The sequence below is a fragment of the Dama dama genome, chromosome 4, assembly GCF_033118175.1.
Source record: "Dama dama isolate Ldn47 chromosome 4, ASM3311817v1, whole genome shotgun sequence".
Taxonomy (NCBI): Eukaryota; Metazoa; Chordata; class Mammalia; order Artiodactyla; family Cervidae; genus Dama; species Dama dama.
Window position 1 is genome coordinate 24,987,655 of NC_083684.1, and position 16,638 is coordinate 25,004,292.

The window sequence follows — 16,638 nt, forward strand, 5'->3', positions numbered from 1 at the left end:
TCATTTTCTGGAAAGGAGTTGGACAGCAGTCAATACATGACATGTACATGACATGGAAATACATGACATGTCAGGTAGTAAGAAGTGCCATAGAGAGAAAGAAAGCAGGCAAGAGGAATGAGGTATGGGGCCAGTGGTAAAGAACTTACCTGCCAATGCAGGAGACGTGGGTCTCCAGGAAGATCCCCTGGAGGAGGGCACAGCAACCCACTCCAGTATTCTTGTCTGGAGAATCCCATGGACAGAGGAGCTGGCAGGCGACAGCCCATAGTATTGCAAAGAGTCGGACGCGACTTAGCACACATGCATTGTGGTTTTATACAGCTTAGTCAGGGAGGGCCTCTCTGAGAGAGTGACAACTGAGCAAAGCTTTACAGGAGGTGAGGGGGAAGCTATGTGAATAACTGGGGGAAAGGACATGTGCCCACAGAAGGAAGAGCATATGCAAAGGCTCTGGGGCAGAGGTATGACAGGTGGAAGCAGGTCTGGCTTGTTCTAGGAACAAGGTCAGTGTGGCTGGAACAGGGTAGGTGAGGAGCCAGTGAAGTGAGTAGGAAATGAATGCAGAGAGGTAAGGGGTGGGGAGGTGGGGATCCTTACGTAGGGTGGGGTCTTGAAGGCCGCCTTGAGGGTTTTGGTTTTCACTGTGAGTACACTGGGAACCACTGGAGGTCTTTGTGCAGAGCATCACTTGCTCTGACTTAGGGATTAGCAGGTTCATCTGGCTGTGGGCAGGAGAGAGGCTGTAGAGAGGTGAATGCAGAAAGGTAGGGAGACCACTGAGGGGACCACTGTTATCATTCTGGGGAGAGACCATGGGGGGCTTGTACCCATGGCAGAAAAGTTTTGAAAAATATCAGATTTTCAGATTTGGGATATATTTGAAGGTAGGGGACAATAGAATTTGGAATTTGAGAGAAAGGAGGAGTCTAAGGTGGCTGGAAGATTTGGGGGCTGAGCATAGACTGAAATAGGGTTTCCCTGGAAACACAATACTGGAGACCCAGGTTAAATCCCTGGGTCAGGAAGATCCCCTGGAGAAGGGAATGGCTACCTACTCCAGTATCCTTACCTGGAGAATTCCATGGACAGAGGAGCCTGGCAGGCTATAGTTCATGGGGTCGCAAAGAGTCAGTCAGACACGACTGAGTGACTAACACTTTCTTTTCTTTTTCATAGACTGAAATGGGACCTGTTTAGGGGGAAGATCTGGAGTTTGGTTCTGTGCTTGTGAAGTTTGAGATGCCCATTGGACATACCATAAGGCAGCTGGAAAAACTTAGTGGGGAGCTGGAAATGAAATTTAGAGCATCATCACCAGATACCTGGTATTTAAAGCCACAAGCTCACTTAGGGAGAGAGTCATTCAGAGAAAAAAGGTCCCACCAGGGAGTTCTTTGGCTCACAGCTTCAGGAATTAGCCAAGGAGAAAAAAGAACAGCCAATGAGATGGGAGGAGAAATCAGAGAGTGGGGGTTTTCTGGAGGGAACACAGAAGATGCTTGAGGGAGAAGAGAGGGAGTGATGATGACGAATGCCTTTGGCAGAGCCAGCATTTGACCGTTGAGAATCCAGCAACCTGGAGGTCACCGGTGACCATGGCAAAAGCAGCTGGAGGCCAAAGGGGACAGGAGGGGAGAACTTGAGGAGAGCGGTACAGACAGCAGCTCAGGAGTCCTGCTGTGAAGAGGGGTGCAGAGAAACGGGGTTAGGTGGAGAAATTACACTATGTGAATGTGCTGCTGAGAACAGCTCTCCTGGTGAGAAGCTTGGTGAAGGGGACAAGAATGGGGCATGCTGCAGTAAGTGAGGGGGCCATAGGTCCAGTGTCCCAGGGGAGGCGTGGCCCCTGATGAGAGCTGGATAGCTCAGAAGTTGAACTTCTGGGGCCTCCCTCTCTTTCCTATCTGCAGCTGTCCAGCAGGCTGAGATTTCAGCACTTAGTCAAATCAAATGGCTCAGGGCTCCAGAGAAACCAGACTGGCTGTGTCTCAGGAAGGAAAGAGGGGTCAGGGCTTGCCCTCGGCTTGAGGATAAGAGGAGGCCCCATGTGGGTTGCCCCTTCCATTTGACCCTCTGTTTCAGCAAGGAAGGGCCCCTTTCTTTGCAGAGACCGTACCTTCCTCGAGAAAAGACTATAATGACCTCAAAGTTGCAGTAATTGAAGTGGAGAAGAAGAGGTAATGGAGAGAGGCTGATTGATTTAGTCTGAAGAAGGGAAGTCTGGGCAGGGAATAAAGGGGCAAGAGGTAGGATTTTAGGGACAGTTTTTATGAAATAGGTGTTGAGAGGACATCTGTTTTCTATCGTTCACAGTTTAAACTGAAGCAGGAAAAACTGTGGTTAGACATGATGAGGAACCTCCTGTACTGGTTAGTGAAGACAGCAATGGGCCAGGTCTTTTGCCCTGGATGTTTAGGATGAGAAAGGACAATGCCTTCTTAGACACAGAGTGCTGGCAAGATTGATTCTTGGAGATTCTCCCAGCTCTGAGGTTTCTGGAAGAAGGCTAGGACAGAGATGGGGCTTTCCAGCTCTTGGTGGGAGGATAGACTGCCAAACCTTCTGGCTATGGCCTGCCTCCTTCTCCGGGTACCCTGACCTCACAAGTCTGATATGCGTGCCTCAAGCATCTGTTGGCTGACCCAGACTTGGAGTGCTTGCGGAGGGCCCCGGCTTAGCTGTAGCTCGTCCTCTTGTGGGTTGAGCGTATTTGTGGGTGTGTCGAAGATCATTAGGCTTGGTGGAGTCTCTCTGTGCAGGGCATGGCGGAGGCTGAAGGCTTTGTGCCGGAACTGCTGAGAATTACGTAATTCTTCACATCTGCTTAGCCAACTCTGGCCTCTGCCCATCTTGTAGGGGGTTTCCCCAGGAAAGACATGGAGTCTATGGACAAATCAAGACCTGCTAATCCTGTGCCACTTAAGGCCCACCTGCAGAGGACTTGGCCATGCCTACTCTAAGCCATGGACTGAGGAGCCTGGAGGGCTACAATCTATAGGGTCACAAAGAGTGGGACATGATTGAAGTGACTGAGCATGCACTCTAAGCCTAATGATCTTTGGGGGTTGGGGGTTGAGTGATCCAGATTCTCCCGATGCAGAGGAAAGAGCTGCTATTCGTCCTTAGGCCTCCTCTGGTTGAGAGGGGCAGGCAATGTCCTATCTCATCTGAACTCTTCAGCTTCTTTAATTCCGGACTGCACATGTGTCTTCTAGGCACTGGGTCCGAGGTGAAGTGCTGACCCCATTTCTGGGCTGTTTCCGGAGGACCTGGGCAGGCGTGGTGATGGAGCTGGTGTTTTCACAGCCGAGAACCACTCCAGTGTCAAGCCCAGAGCTTGTCCTACCCCATCTTGTTCTCTCCTCTTCCCGCTCCCCACTTTTGCCCTCTGGATGCCTCTGCTTGGCACTGGGCGCTGGGAGGAGGCCTGCTTGGCCGGAGAGAACTGTGTTCATTTCTGGTTTAGAGTGGCCTCCGCACTGGGGAGTCACAGCTCCTGAGGCTGCCAGACACGTGGGCCACCTGGCTGCCTCAGTTTCCTCGTCTGGCCAGCACAGGAATTCCAGCCTACATGTTGGCAGGATTCTGAGCCGAGATCTCTCCTTTCCCTTCCTTTGGCTGGCATATGAGGACGGGTACAGAATGTTCCAGCCCCACCCCTTCCCTCAGTGGGTTTTTGATTCATGAACATTCCCACTGTACTTCCCCGTGGCCCAGCTCCATGCCAGGCTTAGAGATGCCAGGATGAGTAAAACCCAGGCTTCCGCTTGGGCCAAGAAGGGAGTTGGGCACATAAAGAACCAATAGGGAAAAGGCAGACTTTCCAAGCCCCTTGGCATCTGCTCCTTTGAGTCTCCTGGAAGGTCCCTGTTTTGTAGACAGACGCTGGAGTTCCTCTTCGGTTCCTATGCCTACGTCCTTTCAGTTTCACTTTCTGTGGGCACTGCACCAGCCCACATCCCTGGGCTCCGTGACCATCACAGAAGGGAACCTGCTGAGAGATTTTCTCTGCCACATGGGGACCCTGCCAGAGCTTGGAACTCTGTGAGATCGCTTCCCGCAGATTCCCAGGACCCAGAGTCTGAAGGCTGAGCCCAGAGGAAGCCGTTGACAGAGGTGACAGCACACGGTGTGTGGTGGTGGGGAGGGGAGGGCCTGGGCATTTGGGGAGGGGAGCAGTAGACTGGAGTTGGTGCATCCATAGGCTTTGAAATGTACCACGAGTTTCACTTCACCGGGGTTGGCATCTTTACAGCAGTGTTCTGGGTCTGCCCCTGGTGGTTGCCGTGGGTTATGTACACAGGTCTGGGCTTGGGCTTCTGTAGGGAACCCAAATACAAGGGAATGAAAGTCATGCCTTCTGGAGTTGCTCTGCTTGGGTTCAGATCCTCACTCTACCTCGTCTAGCTTTCAACCCTTATGCAAGTCACCAAGCTTCTCTGTGACTCAGTTTCTTCATCTGTAAAGTGGGGCTGATCCTAGTACCAAATTCAGAGTGGTTGGGAGGGTTAATCAAAAGCGCTTAGGATGGTACCTGACACGTTATATGTGGTTAATTAATAAACACTAGCCATTATTGAAGAGAGAGCTATGGTAGTGTGAATGCAACCAGCATAGAAGGGACCTCTCGTTGAGAAATGATTCCCTGATTCCTCAGGAGACATTGCTCCCAATATTAACGGAATCCTTTTAAGATTTTTTAAAAAAAATTTTATTTACTTTTGGCAGAGCACCAAAAATTCTTCACTACTGCCCGTGGGGTTTCTCTGGTTGCAGTGAGTGGGGGCTATTCTGTAATGGCAGCACATGGGCTTGTCAGGGCACTGGCTTCTCTTGTTGCAGAGCACAGGCTTTACTTAGGGCACACGGTCTTCAGTAGTTGCAATACGGTCTTCAGTAGTTGCAGCATGCAGCCTCTATGGTGCGGGCTCAGTAATTGTGGCACACAGGCTTAGTTGCCCTGCAGCATTTGGAATCTTCCTGCACCAGGGTTCGAACTGTGTCCCTTGCATTGTCAGGCGGATTCTTAACCACTGAACCACCAGGGAAGTCATACACTTGTTAAACCAGGGGTGATGCATAGATATGGGAGCCAGGGGCCTTAATTTAACTCCTGGCTGCTTCAGACCCTCTGTGAGACCATGAGCCAGTTTGCCTTCTCTGGGCCTCAGTTTGCACATCTGTACAATGGGGAGCTTGCCTTGGTAGTGTCTGAGGGTACAGCCGTGGCTGGCTTGGCCTCAGGGTGGGGCAGACTTGCCCTCTCCACTACCCTCCGCCTGCTTTCTGAGAAGCCCTGTGCTGACCTCATTCTCCTCCCAGATTGTGAAATGTGCGCACAAGATGCTTTTCAGACACAGAGAAGCCAACTGGTGGAGTTGCTGGTCTCGGGGTCCCTGGAGGGCTTTGAGAGCATTCTGGACCAGCTGCTTTCCCGGGAAGTCCTCTCCTGGGAGGACTACGAGGGGCTCAGCCTCGTGGGCCAGCCCATCTCCCACTTGGCCAGGCGCCTCCTGGACACCGTCTGGAATAAGGGTGCTTGGGGCTGTGAGCAACTGACTGCAGCTGTGCGGGAGGCCCGGGCCGACAGCCAGCCCCCTGAGCTTCCCAGCTCCTGGGACCCCTGCTCACCCCACCCAGCCCGTGACCTGCAGAGTCACCGACCGGCCATCGTCAGGAGACTCTACGGCCACGTGGAGGGTGTGCTGGGCCTGGCACAGCAGCAGGGTTTCATCAACCAGTACGAAACTGATGAAATCAGGCGGCCCATCTTCACGTCAACCCAGCGGGTAAGCACTTCCCTCTTGGCTCATCAGGATTCAGAGGAAAAGTGTGCTTAGTTATTGAGACCAGGTCGTGAAATCAGGCCTGTGGGGAGATGTGGGTCATAGTCCTCCTCCTTTAAAGGTGCGTGTGTGTGTGTGCATGCCTCTGTGTGTGTGTGCTGAGTCTTGTCAGACTCTTGTGACCCCATGGACTGTAGCCCACCAGGCTCTTCCGTCCGTGGGATTTTGCAGGCAGGAATACTGGAGCGGGTTGCCATTTCCTTCTCCAGGGAATCTTCCCAACCCAAGAATCGAACTCATGTCTCCTTTGTCTCCTGCACTAACATACGGATTCTTTACCACTGTGCCACCTGGGAGCCAGCAGACTTTCCTGGCCGTCCAGCGGTTAAGACTCCACGTTCCCACTGAAAGGTGCACAGATTGGATCCTTGCTCAGAGAACCAAGATCCCACATGTTGCATGGTGTGGCAAAAATTAATCAATAAAAATAAATAAATAAAGGTAGCTGGGAAGGTAAGAGTTGCTGTGAATTTTTGGGATCATGCCACTTCTGATGCGAGATGCTGTTATGTGGTGGCGAGCATCTTGGATTCTGAAGTGAGGATGATGCAGGCTCAAGGCCTGTGACTTCAGATTTCTCTCTGGAAACTCTCTTTCCTTAATCTCTCCTGTCTCAGATTCCTCATCTGGGAAACATCAGTAAGGTCTTGGGAGAATTCAATGAGGTGAGCTACATAACTCTTAGAACAATACCTAGCACATAGTCAGCACTCATTGTGGAGAAGGAATTCTTGTATTCCTGTATTCTTGTATTCAGGATTCTTGCCTGAGAAATCCCATGGGCAGAGGAGCCTGGCGGGCTACAGTCCATGGGGTCACAAGAGTTGGACATGACTTAGCAACTAAACCACCACCAAGTACTCATTAGCTTACTGTTTGCTACTATCAGTTCTGTCACTGGTGATATTCTGTACTTGTTCACTTTTAGTGCTGTCTGCTTTAAATTAACAGCTCAACAGATCACAAAAATTTATTAAGTTAAATCTGTGTTTAATAATTAATACAACACACTATGTACTTATGTAGTTTAAATGCCCACATAGGATTTCTGTATGAAATTACATTAGATCATAAACATTCGGGGTTATGATAACTGCCTCTGAAAATGTCATTCCACAAGAACAGAAAAATGTCTTTGGGGTATTTCTGAAGCTCTTCGTTTTGTTTTCCCCCAAAGAGTGATGCAGATGGAATAGTCATTAACAGCCCACTTTATGGATTGGGAAATTGAGTCTCAGAAAAGTGAGAAAAAGCTCACAGTAGTTAATGAGAGGGTCAGACTAATTAATTGAATTAATTAATTAGAATTGAATTAACTAATTAATTAGAATTATATGAATCTATTTTGATGCCTACTATGTACCAGTTTCTGTCTTAAAGCTTATTGTGCTGAAAACCTTGTATATAGTAGGCACTCAAGAAATATTTGTTGATGAAATAATGAATTATTGAATGGATGAATGAATTAGAACACATTGCAGTGTTAGGATGGAGTGGGTTTATTTCATTTTTTATTTTGTAATAATGTTATTTTAAAAGATTTTTTGGAGTATAGTTCATTTACAGTGTTGTCTGCTTTATCATTTGAATTTTAAACATTTGCTTGAAAAATTATTTCACATCAATTTTTGCTTCTTTTGGAAAGCTCTCGTGTGTAATTTATTGATAGCATCTCTGAAGAGCAGAATCATTGATGATGTTTGGGCAATGTTTCAGATGATGGAGGAGCCATCATTTAGAGGCTGCTCTAAATGAAGGAATGTGTGTGGTCTCAAAATGTCAAGGGGACTTTTTAGTTTTGATTTTTGTCTGTTTTTGAAGTATGTGTTTGGTGTCCAAGTGAGTTTGGGAAAAGCTGATTGAGACTGATGGAATAAGCCTGCTCAAGGCTGCTTTAAAGTGTTCAGAGTAGTTACGTTCAAGTGTCTTAGAACAGCTATGTGTGGTCCTCTATCACTACACGTGAAACCTACCATTGTACCTTGCGCTGTAGTCCCTGTGGGGATTACAGAGACTCGAAGAAATCACTACTCATTCAAGTGATTTCTGTCTTCCAAGAATTATTTTTCCCATTCTTGTAGGTTTATAGATTTATGTCTTTTTCTTTTTTTAAGTTGTTCATTCTTTCAATGAGTCTTAAGAGGGAACCACACTGGCTGTGTGTTCAAGTGTTCACTTCACCACCTGATACTGCACTGCCTTCTTTAAATGCATCTTACTGTACAGATGTTTTTCTGGCCTTTCACTGTGGTGGAAGAGAGAGGCTCATGGCATTGCCATAGGTGGTAGAGACATTCTCACACCTCTCCATTTGCCTTTCTGGATAAATAATGACTTTTTGCTTTCCCCACAGGCAAGAAGGCTCCTTGATCTCGCCACAGTGAAGGCGAATGGGTTGGCTGCCTTTCTTCTACAGTGTATTCAGGAATTACCGGTCCCATTGGCCCTGCCTTTTGAAGGTATATATGTATTCTTCTCAGTTATCAGAAAGGGAAAGGAAGACTTTCAGATTCATGGTGAAGAGCAAAAACATCAGCATGAGACTTGTCAGCTAGAATCTCACTTACTGGCTGTGCAAACCTCCCTAAGACTCAGCGTCTCATTTTAAGGGTAACATCACCACTGTTTGGGGGCATCCCTGGTGGCCCAGTGGTAAAGAATCCACCTGTCAATGCAGGAGATGGAGGTTTAATCCCTGAGATGGGAAGATCTCCTGAAGGAAATGGCTACCCACTCTAGTATTCTTGCCTGGGCAATCCCATGGACAGAGGAGCCTGGTGGGCTACAGTCTATGAGGTTGCAAAAGAGTTAGACATGATTTAGTGACTAAACAACAATAACAACAACAAGACTGTCTCATTGGGATGTTGAGAGGATTAATGTGTGTACTGTTAGGGTTTGCTTTTATTTCTTTTTACCCTGCAGAGTGATCACTGGAGCAGCCTTGTCTTGAGAGCTAATACTGGCCTTTCTTACTGGCTCTTCTCTCGTTACTTGTATTGGAAAGATACAGAAACACTTTTTGATGGCTGGTATCTCTTGATCTCTGCAGTTTAGCTACTCATCATCAGAAACTTAGGAGCCAAATGGATTTAGGTAATGCGATATCTCTCATCTTGCATGGTCACCGACCCAACTCAGGAATGGGAGAGGCTCGGATAGCACAGCCTGAACATCCCAGGCATCCTGCCAAGTGCTTTATTTATGATGTCTGTCCTTGGCAACAACCCTGAGAAGTAGGTATTGTTTCCTCCGCTTTGCAGATGTGGAAACTAGGGCAGGGAGGTTGAGTGACAAGGTAGGGGAGGATGGATCTGGTTTTAGACCATCTGCACCTATACTTCCACTTTTCTTGGGAGAAGAGCTCATTGGTTGTAAAGAGAGGATGCAAGCCTCCTGTGTCTTATTCCCGTATTACCGTCAGGAAAGCTCGTTACCATCAAGGCCCTGTGACTTGTGCATGATGCTGACAGATGGATTTATTACCTTGGGCTCTGCCCCCTGAAGGAAGAATGCCTGGAGGCCTGTGTTTGGCCTGTGAGAGGGTCTGCACCCTCTCACCTGAGAACAGAACGCAGACATCAGTACACAATAGGGGATGCACAGCTCCGAGCATGGTACCCTGCTTAGCCCTTGGTTAATGTTTGCTGTTGGTATCATCAACCTCAGTTGGCTGTTCATGCATGGTTAAGACTGTGCCATGGTGCAAGATTCCCAAAGGTGACAATTGACATGTGTTTGTTTTTAAAATTTTTTCCCCTGGAGAATTTTAATATGATTGTTGGCAGCTCAAAATCCTGCATGGGAAATCACAGTATTAGGAAAAAATATATATTTTGCAGTCTCCATTCAGCGCTCCTAGTTTATCCAGGTGGCATTAAGGGCAAAGACAGTTGTCAGTTTTGGGAACAGAGGAGGAAACAACAATCACAGGGCCTGTCCTTTGAATGACCATAAATACAGCTTCAATGTGCTCAGAGCGCTCTGTGAAAGTTACCTTTTAGCCTTTGAGTTGAGAACAAATGGGTCAGTACCTGGTTGGGGGCAGTGAGGCTGTGATACTCTGTGGTCCTACCGCCTGGGGCTCTGGACCATCACTTCTCAATTTCCTATAAAAAGAACCAACCCCTGACCCTGGGAGTGGTTTGCTCATGTTGGTATAATATGAGGATGATGAAGGCAAAAGGCGAAGAGGCCAGCAGAGGATGAAATGCATCACCAACTCAGTGGACATGACTATGAGCAAACTCTGGGAGATAGTGAAGGACAGGGAAGCCTGGTGTGTTGCAGTGCATGGGGTCCCAAAAGGCGGATATAACTTAGTGACTGAACAACAACAAAAGGAAAAACAGCACCCCTGTGGACATATCCTAGACATGAGAACTTGTATTGCAGATGTTTGTATGAAGAGGATGGGGAAGTAGATCCTGATTAGGGAATATTGTCCAGGTCCTTGATCTGGGCGCCCCAGTGGCCCAGATACCATCCACCGATGGCTCCACTCACATAAACTAGGATAAGCTTCCCATCTCAAGATCTTTAGTTTAATTACATCTGTCTAATCCCTTTTGCAAGTAAGTTAACATATTCACACATGCTGTGAATTAAAATGTGGGGGCCTTAGAGGGGCCACTGATGTGCCTACTGCTTCCAGTAATCATAATGATAATAAACACCATTCTGTGAGATTTAACTGTATGCCATTATTCTTTTAAACTCTCCTTTTTCTCATTTCTTCCTAAAACAATCCTGCAAGGTGTGGATTGTTCCCAGTTTTAAAGATAAGAATGCTAAAGCCAGAAAGGATGAGACGCTTGCCCAAGTGGATGGTAGACCCAGATTTCAAACTCAGGTGTATCTGACTTCAGAAACTGAGCTCCTGTGTCCTTAAGCCTTCTGTTTCCCTTTATAAAGAATAGCTGAGGCTGAGTGGTGAGGGGACTTGTCTAAGTCTACCGAACCAACATGGTGGGACAGACATCAAGATGCAGGTCTTCTGATCCCAGCCTGGTGCTCCTGATCTTCTCTACAGCTCTTTGCAATGTCAGTAACGATAATGGTGCTAGGCAACGTCTTTTGAGCACTTCCTGTTGGACAGTGAACAGAGAACATTATCTTCATTGATCTTCGAGTTTTCACCTGGGTCCCTACCTGTAAAATGTAGGGACCACCACTTCTCCTGTCCCAAAGAGGAGAAAACTGAGTCTTGGGAAGGTTACATGACCAACCTCAAAGTCCATGGCTTGTGAGTGGAGAGCCAGGATGGGCACTGCCCATGTGTCACATCTCATTTCCCCGAGGCAGCCCACCCCTCATCAGGGCCCATTTTCACCATGGTCCCAGCGCCTCTGTTTCTTCTTCTGTCTTCCAGATGCCGCCTGTAAGAAGTACATGTCCAAGCTGAGGACCGTTATATCAGCTCAGTCTCGCTTCCTGAGCACCTATGATGGAGCCGAGACTCTTTGCTTGGAAGACGTGTATACAGAGAATGTTCTGGAAATCCAGACGGAGGTGGGCGTGGCTGGACCTTCGCAGCAGAGCCCCACCACCCTAGGCCTGGAGGAGCTCTTCAGCACGTGTGACCATTTCAACAAAGAGGCGGACACTGTGCTGGTGGTGGGCGAGGCGGGCAGCGGCAAGAGCACGCTCTTGCAACAGCTGCACCTGCTCTGGGCTTTGGGGCGGGCCTTCCAGGAATTTCTCTTTGTCTTCCCGTTCAGCTGCCGGCAGCTGCAGTGCCTGGAGAAACCGCTGTGCGTGCGGACGCTGCTTTTTGAACACTGCTGTTGGCCCGACCTTGGCCCCCAGGACGTCTTCCAGTTCCTCCTTGACCACCCTGAACGCATCCTCTTAACCTTCGACGGCTTTGATGAGTTCAGGTTCAGGTTCACGGATCGGGAGCGTCACTGCTGTCCGACCGCCCCCACGTCAGTCCAAAGTCTGCTCTTCAACCTTCTGCAGGGCAACCTGCTAAAGAACGCCCGCAAGGTGTTGACCAGCCGTCCAGGCGCGGTATCCGCGAGCCTCCGAAAGCACGTGCGCATCGAACTCAGCCTCAAGGGCTTCTCGGAAGAGGGCATCGAACTGTACCTGAGGAAGCGGCATCGCGAGCCTGGGGTGGCCGACCGCCTCCTCTGCCTGCTCAGAGCCACCTCGGCCCTGCACGGTCTGTGCCACCTGCCCGTCTTCTCCTGGATGGTGTCCAAATGCCACGAGGAACTGTTGCTGCAGGGCCAGGGGTCCCCAAAGACCACCACGGATATGTACCTGCTGATCCTGGGGCACTTTCTGCTGCACGCCTCCCCCCAACCCTTAGCCACCCATGGTCTGGGACCCAGCCTGATTCAGGGCAGGCTCCCCACGCTCCTGCACCTCGGCCGCCTGGCTCTCTGGGGCCTGGGCACGTGCTGCTACGTGTTCTCAGCCAAACAACTGCAGGCGGCACAGGTCGACAGTGAGGACCTTTCTCTTGGCTTCCTGGTGCGCGCCAAGAGGGTTGTATCCGGGAGTACGGCCCCCCTGGAATTCCTGCATATCACCTTCCAGTGCTTTTTTGCTGCATTCTACCTCGCCCTCAGTGCAGACACCCCGCCATCCTCGCTCAGACATCTCTTCCAAGGTCACAGGCCTGGAAGTTCGCCGCTGGCCAGGGTGCTGCCCAAATTATTCCTGCGGGGCTCGCGATGCAAAGAGGGCAGTGTGGCCGCTTTGCTGCAGGGGGCCGAGTCACACAACCTCCAGATCACAGGGGCCTTCCTGGCGGGGCTGTTGTCCCAGGAGCACTGGAGCTTGCTGGCCGAGTGCCAGGCCTCTGAGACGGCCCTGCTCCGGCGCCGGGACTGTGTCCAGCGGTGTCTGACCCGGAGCCTCCGCGAGCACTTCTGCTCCATCCCACCCGCTGTGCCTGGTGAGGCCAAGAGCATGCACGCCCTGCCCGGCTTCCTCTGGCTCATCTGGAGCCTGTACGAGATGCAGGAGGAGCGGCTGGCGCGGGAGGCCGCGCGCAGGCTGAACGTTGGGCACCTCAAGCTGACCTTCTGCAGTGTGGGCCCGGCCGAGTGTGCCGCCCTGGCCTTCGTGCTGCGCCACCTCCGGCGGCCTGTGGCCCTGCAGCTGGACCACAACTCTGTGGGCGACATCGGCGTGGAGCAGCTGCTGCCTTGCCTGGGCGTCTGCAAAGCTCTTTAGTGAGTGACGCTGGGTGATGCTGGCTGGGCTCTGTGGGAATGCTGCCATCCTGGTGCAGGTAGGGGAGCCCCCTTCATGCTGGGAGCCAGGAGTCCAGGCCCAGCCCCTTGTGTGCAAAGACCCAGCCGAGACCCCCTCCCCAGTCTGCACCTTAGATTCAGCTTATGATAACGATAGTCGAAATTCATGGAATGGCCCGACTGTCAGACACTGTATTTCAGTTTCCCCAGAATTACCTCCTTTAATTTATTTTTAAATATTTTTTTGCTCTGTGAGGCATGTGGGATCTTAGTTCCCTGATCAAGGATCGAACCCACATCCCTTGCATAAAAAGCATGCGGTCTTCACCACAGGACCGCAAGGGAAGTTCCAGAATTACCTCCTTTAGTCCCCACAACCACCCTGGGCTCTAGGAAGGGATGTTATTATCCCCGTGCTATGCATCCTTAGTTGCTTCAGTTCTGTCTGATTCGGTGACCTTGTGAACGTAGCCTGCCAGGCTCCTCTGTCCATGGGATTCTCCAGGCAAGAATACTGGAATGGGTTGCCATGCCCTCCTCCAGGGGATCTTCCCGACCCAGGGGTTAAGCCCACATATTATGTCTCCTGCATTGGCATTGATGCCACCTGGGAAGCCCTTATTATCCCCAGCATCCTTGATTTTAGGTTCCAAAGCAAGGTAACTTGTCCAAGATCACACAGGAAATGGCAGAACTGGGATTCACAATTGACAGCTTTCTCATTACCAGTCTCGGCTCCCCACAAGCAACCTGTGTTATGGATGGGCTTCAGAAGCACCATGGCAGCCTTGAGGTCAAAGGCAAAGTTTGGTGTAATATGTGTCTGTATTAGGAACTACCCTCAAATCAGAGGTGACTACACCCCATGAGAGATTTCATTTTGATTTTTAAAAATTTATTTATTAACTTATTCTTAATTGAAGTATAGTTGATTTACAATATTGTATTTGTCTTAGGTATACAGCAAAGTAATTAGTTACATACATACATATATATATATATATATATATATATGTCTGTCTATTTTCCTATTCTTTTACATTCTAGTTTGTTATAAGATATTGAATATAGTTCTCTGTGGTATACAGTAAAGCCTTATTGTTTATTTTATATTTGGTAGGGTACTTCCCTGGTAGCTCAGATGGTAAAGAATCCACCTACAATGCAGGAAACCTGGGTTCGATCCCTAGGTTGGGAAGAGCCCCTGGAGGAGGGCATGGCAACCCCCTGGAGCATCCCATGGACAGAGGAGCCTGGTGGGCTATGGTCCATGGAGTTGCAAAGAGTCGGGCGTGACTGAGTGACTAAGCACAGCACACCTGTTAATCCCATACTCCCTTGAGAGTCTTCCAAATCCCAATGAGATGGAAGTTTGGAGACCCAAGAGACAGACAGTGGCCACAGAATTTCACCTGCTTTTAACTCTGTATGTAGTGGAGAGATCTAACTGGCCGTACTGCTCTCGGCCCCCATCTGGAGCTGTGAGCTTTCCCTCTTGGGGACGTCTGTGCCCTGCCCCCGCGGGCCTCTCTGCACCCACGGCCCAGACGAGGGCGGAGACGCACCCAGGTCAGGTGGCCAGTGTGCTGAAGGCTCCCAGCTTCCTTTCCAGACTTGAAAGGGGATTTCTGCTCCCTGTTTTAAACCTCTGAGAAAGCGGAAGTTTTAGCTTAAACTTACAATTGACTCGCAGCCTCTCCAGGGCTTTATGTCTACTCTAGGGGACCCTCTATTTACCCTGAGCAAGGAACAAACCTCTCCTTGACTATATTAGGGTGACATACCTTTCCCTGGACCAAAGCAGGGAGACATTTTTCTCTGTGGAGCAAGTACATGGATATCTATTAGAAACTGTGTAGTGGCTTTTGTTATCAGGACATGGGTTTCTAAATATAATATAATAATATTGTAGCATATGTATCACAGAGAGTTGATATGTATATGTGTTGTGCTGTCCTTAGTTGGTTCAACCGTGTCTGACTCTTTTTGGTTCTCTGTAGCCCACCAGGCTCCTCTGTCCATGGGATTCTCCAGGCAAGAATACTGAAATGGCTTGTCATGCCCTCCTCCAGGGTATCTTCCCAACCCAGGGATTGAAGTCGCATCTCTTAAGTCTCCTGCATTGGGCAAGCAGGTTTTTTTATCACTAGCGCCACCTGGGAAGCCCCTAATATATATATGATACAGAGTTAATATATATGATAAATATGAATATATAGGGAGGAAGCTGTTGGGTGATTTGAGGAGAGTTTAATAAAAGGACAGCTTACAAAAGCTTGGGCAGTAGTTAGGAAGAGCAGATGGGATGTTAGGAAGAGAGGGATGATGCAGGCTCCTGGGCCTGGGGGTGGGGTAGGGACAGGACTGTTAGCCTCCTTAGGCCTGAATGTGAAGAGCTAACTCATTAGAAAAGACCCTGATGCTGGGAAACATTGAAGGCAGGAGGAGAAGGGGACGACAGAGGATGAGATGGTTGGATGGCATCACCGACTCGATGGACATGAGTTTGAGCAAGCTCTGGGAGTTGGTGATGGACAGGGAAGCCTGGCGTGCTGCAGTCCATGGGGTCGCAAAGAGTCGGACACTAAGCGACTGAACACCAGCAGCAAGGCCTGAAGGGGTTGGGGTGGGCGAGTGGTTATTGGCTGGGAGGTGGGTGTGCCTGGAATGATGGAGGCACCAGCAACCTGGAAGGGCGAGGGCTGGAGGTAAATCCTGGCCCTCCCTCTCCTCCTCACTCTTGCTTTAACCCACAGGGAGCCCCCAGTCAGGGTGTCTATAGGAATCAGCCCCGCAGGACTGACTGCCAGGTGGAGAAGGGGAGAGTGGGTCTGGCTGGGTAGGTGGAACGTGGCAGCACAATTCTCTAGTTCCCCAGGAAGGAGGAATCATAATTTTTTTTTTCACTCAGGAATTTTGAGACCTGTCTGTGGGAGCTGTGTTCCTGATAGAAATATGAACGAGCATTTTTATGGATAGTGGACCATAGTTCTCGAAGGGGTCCTTGAACCCCAAGAGGTCCAGAACCTCTGGTCTGGATGATCCTCGGTGGATGGATCTGGATGGATCCCTAGAGAGAATGGATCCCTTCTCCTTGGCTGGGAAACGTGACTCCCACATGGCCTGGAAGGGTTGGGTGGAGACTGGGGGTGTGCCTCTCTTTTCAGAGAAAGATGAGGATGGTCTGGTTCTAGTGCTCAAAGGGGGGCTTGTGGAAATACAGGTTCTTGGGCCTGTTCCCCAAATTCTCATTCTGTAGGTCTGAGGTGGGGGCCCTGGAATTTAAGTTTTTAACAGAGTGATTCTGCTGTAAGAGGTTCAGAGGCCACACCGTGAAGACTGCCGGTCTGTGGGAACCAGCTTAAATTTCCATTAGCAGTGAAAGTCCCTGACCAGGCTCCACCACACTTTGCCCTGCACACGCTTAAGTACTGAAACCGCCATCGCTACGGGGGAGGGGCAGGCAGCAGCCGTGAGCCTGCTGAGTGGGCATTTCCTGTGGGTAGAGGGACAGACAGACAGACAGAGAGGGAGTGAGGGAGGGGGGCAGAAAGGGAAAGAGACGGAGACAGGAGGGAAGG

General features: G+C 49.8%; 1 protein-coding gene across 7 annotated transcripts in view; it reads left to right on the forward strand.

The window, feature by feature from the left end:
* NOD2 (nucleotide binding oligomerization domain containing 2) overlaps nucleotides 1-16,638 on the forward strand; it is a 36,520-nt gene that overhangs the window by 1,318 nt on the left and 18,564 nt on the right. For 2 of the 7 annotated variants that reach the window (XM_061138477.1, XM_061138478.1), the window contains exons 1-3: nucleotides 4,193-5,792; nucleotides 8,203-8,308; nucleotides 11,221-13,036. In XM_061138477.1, coding sequence (XP_060994460.1) covers nucleotides 5,145-5,792; nucleotides 8,203-8,308; nucleotides 11,221-13,036 — 2,570 coding nt within the window. In that variant the 5' untranslated portion in view covers nucleotides 4,193-5,144. Of the gene's footprint in view, nucleotides 1-620; nucleotides 4,133-4,192; nucleotides 5,793-8,202; nucleotides 8,309-11,220; nucleotides 13,037-16,638 lie in introns of those variants that run through there. The other 5 variants (XM_061138481.1, XM_061138482.1, XM_061138479.1 and 2 more) reach the window with 5 other exon arrangements.